The 7,610-nt window shown below is 32.3% G+C and overlaps 1 protein-coding gene across 1 annotated transcript; it reads left to right on the top strand.

Annotated features, from left to right (window-relative positions):
* The first annotated feature begins 4,609 nt into the window (after positions 1–4,609).
* Positions 4,610–7,204, top strand: LOC110919935 (zinc finger MYM-type protein 1-like). Its single transcript, XM_022164181.1, has one exon. The coding sequence runs from the start codon at positions 4,610–4,612 to the stop codon at positions 7,202–7,204; it is 2,595 nt and encodes an 864-aa protein (XP_022019873.1).
* Positions 7,205–7,610: the final 406 nt, after the last annotated feature.

A 7,610-nucleotide genomic window follows, 5' to 3' on the forward strand; every position in this document is an offset into this window, starting at 1 on the left:
CCTAGTTTAAACATAAATGAACATAATTTTGATATGAGTAATGGGCTATGGAGTGGGCTTGGTTGATGCCTTGGTAACTTTGGACTTTGGGTTGGAGCAACCACCTTTAGGCTTTAGGCTTTAGACATTAGATATGAGTCATGGGCTGTGAAGTGGGCTTCCTTTGTGTGTGCTAATGTACTTCTGGCCCAATACATAATTGGCCCCAAATAATTGTATTTATCTATTAAGGTCATGCGTAATGGGTATTATAAGGGCGTAAAGGAGCTTGATAATACCCTCAACACCATTACTCTGGCGTTATAGGGGCATAAAGAGGGAGATATATTTATAATATAACGCCAAATAAGGAGAAAACAATTGGAAAGTAATGATTGAAAGGGTATTAAGGAGCATTAATCATTACACATGTTTTGAAGGGGTATTATAATGCTGATGTGACAGAAAGGGCCTCTTAGAAGGCACTAACCATTACGGACGGTCTTAGTATTAACATTCAAATTTCAACCTACTTTGAAGAATTCACCTGTCCATAATAAGTCAATAAGCTGGATAGAAATTGAATGATTATGAAGTACAATGACTTATGAATTGCTTAAATTGTAGAATTATTTTAGGAATACGGAGTTAGTTTTTCGCAAAACGTTATGGCTTAGAAAGGAAAAAAAAGAGATTTAAGGAACATCTAAGTTTTAGCTAACAGTACCTTCTTTTTCATATATTTATTATTTTTATTAGGAATATTGAATTTTAATAATCCCAACTATTCGCCATTGGCCGCCAACAGTCCCAACTTCAAAAATAACCACTGGCACTCCCAACTAATGACATATTGGCCACCAATGGACCCTGACTAACAGAACCCTAACGCCGTTAGTCTGCGGTGGCCGGAAAACCGTTTTTTCTAGAAAAAAAGGTTTCTAAAGGTTCGATCTAAGGTTACAAAGAGGTTTGAGATGAAAATGTTGAGTTTTCCGGCCAAAAAGTTGAGTTTTCCGGCGAAAAAAGAGTTTTCTGGCAACTTTAATAATTGTGGCTTTTACTAGAAAAAGGTTCCCAAAGGTCCATTATAAAGTTATAAAGAGGTTCGGGACGAAAATGTTGAGTTTTCCGGCCAAAAAACGTTTTTCCGGCGACCAGATACTAACGGCATTAGGGTTCTGTTAGTCAGGGTCCAGTGGAGGCCAATATGTTAAAAGTTAGGACTGCCAGTGGTTATTTTTAATGTTGAGACTGTTGGCGGCCAACGGCGAATAGTTGGAATTATTAAAATCAAATATTCCTTTTTATTACAAGGGTAATTATTTTTATTACAAGGGTAATATAGTTAATATACGTCCATTCGATTTATTATGAGTATCAAATTATTCATCAACTAGTTTAAGAACCCGTATGATATACGGATGGTTTAACACAGACATTTTATTATTTAATAGTGTTACATGAACATTTAAAAGGTAATTTTTTTATTTCTTGTTTGTAATTTCTTTTTATTCTAGTTTTATGGTAATTTTTGTTTTAATTGTTTTTTTAATTACGTTATTTTGTTATAAATTTATTATGTTTATAATATGAAAAACAAAATTAAATTAAAATAGTTGACTGATCAATTATGACATGGGTTTTATCTCACAGCAAGCCAGTTTAACAATGGGCCCCCTTGTGCAATTGGCATTGACATGACGTGCAAAGCAAAAGCCCCTAGGCTGTGGCGGATCTAGAAATTCTTTTATATGGGTTCATTTTTTTCGATACTCTATAATCATAGGACCGGATGTAAAAAAAATTCGGGTCGGTCCAACGATTCGGGTCGGGTATAATATTAAAACCCTAGGATTATTTTAGATTTTTAAAAAAATTCGCAAAAACAGACTCTAACAGGAGTCGAACCGGAGACCTCTAAGAGGATAGACAGCGCCTTAACCACCCAGCCATCACTCAATTTCTGTAACGGGCTCATCTGAGATTTCTTTTATGGGTTCATTCATATTTTTCTATTAAATCTAACACTAACATTTTGAAACCGAGTGGGTTCATGCGAACCCGTAACTTGTAATGTAGATCCGCCCCTGCCCCTAGGTGCTTTATTTCACACCACCCATCCAAAATGAAAGACGCTACTGAATGGCACAATAGTTCACAAATGTGGCGGCAATTAACTAACTAAAAATAGTTATTTACAGTTGAACTAATAAAAAATATTTGGTCTAATATAATTTGAAGAATTGAACACACCATCACATCCAATCTAATATATTTCCATGAACCTTCACAATTGATACTATTATATTAGAAAATGTTTACAAATCATATATCCGTTCTCACTTTGAAAAAAAATATAAATTGAAATGTAAAGAATCACGTAAGTTAAAAAAACACTTGCCACATGCTTGAATTATACATCCAAAGCTTGCTATATATGCTATATCATAGTGCCCTTTATATATAGTTCTAAGTTCTTTCATATTGTTCTTTGCACGTACATAACCTACTATATAACATGCTATAACTACAAAAAGTACCCAAAAAAAATCATTCCATATCCTTTATTCCATGGTTACAAAAGTCGCTAGGCGCTCCTTAGTCGGATTTGAGAGTGCTCGGGAGTACTCCGGAAGTACTCGGCCTAGGCGCAGATTACTCGGGGAGTAATCAGCCTAGGCGAACAGTATTCGGGCCTCGACAGCCTACCTTGTAGCTAGTACTCGGGGAATACTCGGAGCCTAGGCGGGACTTTTACAACCATGCTTTATTCTGCATTTCTTTACACAGCATATTGTTCATCAAATGTACGGTCCCTTAGCAGTATATTACCAATTAATAGTATCAATTGACAACTCCACCACTACAAAGAAAGGTTCATTACCACATATTCTATATTCTAACACACCTGAACAATAATACCATTAAATCAAGATAATATCCAATTATCGATCTTTATTACCAAAGATACATTTTTACTTTAGCCCATGTTACATGGAACAGAGGGATGTGCCCATGTTACATAAAATGTAATACTTGTACAAAGTCTGCAATAATATGTAAATGTTATAATTGATGATGTAAAATAAATGAAAATGTTTGTAACTAATTATCTCGATTTAGTTAAGCAAAAATTTGTTTCAGGGATGTGAGTTGTTAAACTCAACCAACTTTTGTGGTGTGTTAATTTTAAATTCTACTTGATTCTTTTAACTAAATTCAGAGTTAGGGATGTGAGTTGTTAAATTTAACCAACTTTTGTAGTGTGTTAATTTTAAAATCTATTTGGTTCTTTTAAACTAAATTCAGAGTTGAGGAAACAAATTTACACATACACATGTGTATGCCAAATGAATGGTAAGTTATATATTAATAATTTGCATGAACTTTCAAAACTAAGGGTTCTAACATTCCCAAAAGTTGCAAAATATTACCTTGGATGGGGGCATCTTCTAGGATAGAATAGCAACTTTGGTTTTGCAGCATGATTAAGCTCAACAAATCAATAATGCCTTCGATAAAGATTTTAATATCTTTGTTAGTATAAATAGGTCAAATAAATAATTTAATTCTTTTTATAGTTAAAATAAAAATGGCTTGATGAAAATGACCAAAAAGAAAAAGTTTGGCCAGGTTTTAATCAATGCACTTGTGGTCTTAGTTCCTTTGATCAGTATGACTTCATCGTCTGCACTTGTGGTTTTAACCTGAACCCAACCATAACCGAAGGTTCACCCATTTTCCAAATATAATCTACGTTCTCAAGCATTAAGAATAAATACGATGTTTTCTTGTTTCCAGGGCCGGCCCATGGGCCAGCGTACTCAAGCTAGGGCTTTAGGCCACAAAATTTATAGGGCCTCCATTAATTTTTTCAATTATACAGCCCTCTGTTCGATTTGGGCCTTAAAACAAAGCAGGCTAAAAGTGTATTGGGCCACTAGGTAATACAACCTTATGTTCTGTTGGAATTGAAATAACACGCGTGACTTCAGCCATCTGATGTAATCATTTAGGGCAATTACTAAATAGAACGTTTGAAGAAAAGCGGCATAGTCGCGATTCCCAAGTCCCAATCAAAGCCAAGATGTAATCAATCGGCCGTTTGGGAAACGAATCGAAGCAAATTGTAGCGCTGATTTCGGATGATGGAGGCTAGATTGTAGCGCTGATTCATTGCCTCACAGGTATAGTTCGTCTTTTATATTCACGTTTCTGGTTGGTTCTTCAATCTTCAGTGTTCAGTTTACTCTATACATATATTCATTAATCCGATATTTGTTCTTCTAAACTGAATCAAGTGATTGTTGATTTTGCAAAATTGTTTTTGTTCCGAGCTCTTCTGACAATCAAATTCGGAATATAAAATACAGGGCGACTGAGGTAACCGTTGTTGGATGTTGGTTTGGATATTGGAGTCTGCCAATTTCAAAGTTGTAGAGATTTGATTCCTGATTTTGAGATTACTGCCAATTAATCCGACATTTGTTCTTCTAAGGTACTCTTACATACTTGCCCTAATTTGATTCCTGTTGATTTTGAGATTACTATTGATTTATTTGATAATTGAATTCTTAGATTAGATTTTGTGTGGATTGTTGATAACTGTTAGGTTTTTGAATCTATAATGTCTAATAGATATAGAAGGCATGAATCGGGTCATTCTAAGAGAAAAAAGAAACAAAAATTAGAAGCTCAGATGGAATCATTAAAAGGATCGTTATTAAATGATATAACAACCGTGAAAGATAACAATAGTGATGAACCGTTAAAAGTGGATGACCTTAGTATCGATGATCCTTTAAATGTTGATGAACATAATAGCGATGAACCTTTAAATGTGGATGAACATAATAGCGATGAACCTTTAAATGTGGATGAACATAATAGTGATGAAACTTCGAATGTGGATGAACATAATAGTGATGAACCTTTGAATGTTGATGTAAATAATAATGATGAACCTTTGAATGCTAACGAAAATAATAGCGATGAACCTTTGAATGTAGACGAAACTATAAATTTAGATGATCCAAGTGAATGGAGTGTTATTAATGCTAATTTAAGAGATTTGCTTGTAGAAAAGGGACCGGTAAAGATTTATGATTATGATTTTCCAAAAGATGAATATTCTAGAAACTTTAGCTCTTCTTTTTATATGCAAAAAATGGCAAATGGGAAAAAATACGAAAGAAAATGGTTGCTTTACTCAATAAAGTTAGATAGGGTATTTTGTTTTTGTTGCAAATTATTTGATGTGAATTCTTGTAAAAGTAAATTAGCAAAAGGAGGTAGTAAGGATTGGAGAAATATGAATGATAAACTAAAAAAGCATGAATCAAGTAAAGAACATATTATGAATATGAGCAAATGGTTTGAGTTAGAATCAAGATTAGCGAAAAATAATACAATTGATAAAGAAACTCAAATTCTTATAAATAAAGATAAGGAACATTGGAAAGATGTACTTAAAAGAATTATTGGCGTTGTAAAAACTTTTGGCATGAACAATATACCATTTCGTGGAGATAATGAGAAACTTTATGAAAAAAACAATGGTAATTTTTTAGCTATTGTTCAAATGATTGCAGAATTTGATCTCGTAATGAAAGAACATGTTAGACGAATAAAGAACAAAGAAATCTACAATCATTATCTTGGTCATAATATGCAAAACGAACTAATTAGTTTATTAGCATGTGAAGTTAAAAATAAAATTGTTAACAAAGTTAAGGAAGCTAAATATTTTTCAGTTATACTTGATTGCACACCCGATACTAGTCATAAAGAACAAATGTCAATTATTTTACGATGCTTAGATATCTCATCAACACCGATTGAAGTTAAAGAATATTTTTTTGAATTTATTATAGTAGATGATACAACCGGTAAAGGTCTATTTGATGCTATGGTTGAAGAAATTAGTAATATAGGACTTGACATAAATAATATTAGAGGACAAGGCTATGACAATGGTTCAAATATGAAAGGAAAGCATCAAGGTGTTCAAAAAAGATTGTTAGATATTAATCCTAGAGCCTTTTATACACCATGTGGTTGTCATAGTTTAAATTTAGTTCTTTGTGATATGGCTAATTCTTGTACAAAAGCTCGTGAGTTTCTTGGAATTATACAACGTACTTATACAATTTTTGCTTCATCAACCAAAAGGTGGAAAATACTACAAGATTGTTTACCAAAATTAACTCTAAAACCTTTATCACAAACACGTTGGGAAAGTAGGGTAGAAAGTGTTAAGGCAATTAGATATCAAGCACCACAAATAAAAAAGGCACTTATGAAATTATATAGTGATGATGATGCAAAATTTCTAAGTGAAGCTAAATCCTTGGCCGATTTTGAATTCGATAAGTTTGAATTTTTATTAGGAATAGTTATTTGGTATGAAATTTTGTGTGCTATTAATCGTGTTAGCAAGAGCTTACAGGAAAAAGATATGTGTATTGATAGTGCTATAAAAAAATTAGATGGCCTTTTGTGTTATTTTGAAAATTATAGAGAAAATGGATTCGAAAATGCTATTATTGATGCAAAAGAAATCGCTTTAGAGATGGATGTAGAACCTATGTTTCGTGAAAAACGTATCATCCATAGAAATAGACGATTTGATGAAAATGTTGCTAATGAAACTACTAAAACTCCTATTGAATTATTTAAAACCGATTACTTTTTATATATAGTAGATCAAGCTATTTCTTCAATCAAGACTAGATTTGATCAATTTAAAATGTTTGAAAGTATTTTTGGTTTTCTATTTAGTATAAAAAAGCTGAAATTATTGGATGATAATACTTTAAAACAACATTGTATTAAACTTGAAAGTTCTCTAAAACATGATACTAGTATAGATATTGATGGTTTAGATTTATTTGAAGAACTAAAAGTTCTAAGACATATCATACATTTAGAATGTGACACTCCTATTAATATCCTAAACTATATTAACACTTTTAACTCTTTTTCAAATGCGTATATTGCTTATAGGATTATGTTAACTATTCCCGTGACTGTTGCTTCTGCCGAAAGAAGCTTTTCTAAATTAAAATTGTTAAAAAATTATTTAAGATCTACAATGTCACAAGAAAGATTGAATGGATTAGCTACTTTGTCAATTGAAAACGATTTGTTAGAAGAAACTGATTATGAAAATTTTATTAAAAAGTTTGCATCTGTTAAAGCTAGAAAAGTAAACTTAATCTAAATATATCTTTACACATACAACAAATGTATACGAATACAAAAAAAAAAAAAAATTTAACTCCGCCAACTATAAACTATTTAGTTTATTTTGTCGGTCCCAAGCCCGGATAAAGGAGGAGGGTTTTTATCAAATAGTCTTTTATAAAGGTATGTTTTTCATTCTTAGCTGTACTACTAGTTTTTTTTTTTTTTTTTTTTTTTTTTTTTTTAATTTAAGGCCTCAACTTTGTATTTCGCTTGAGGCCACCAAAATGGTTGAGCCGGCCCTGCTTGTTTCTATGATTTGTAATGTAAAATTTAAAAGACGTAAAGATACATAGAAAAATAGGGGGTACAACGGTTACCTTAATTGCCAAGAGAGACTGATTGGAAAATAAATTCTTCAAAACGTAAAGATGAACCATTGA

This window comes from Helianthus annuus, unplaced genomic scaffold, assembly GCF_002127325.2.
Source record: "Helianthus annuus cultivar XRQ/B unplaced genomic scaffold, HanXRQr2.0-SUNRISE HanXRQChr00c139, whole genome shotgun sequence".
NCBI classification, from domain to species: domain Eukaryota; kingdom Viridiplantae; phylum Streptophyta; class Magnoliopsida; order Asterales; family Asteraceae; genus Helianthus; species Helianthus annuus.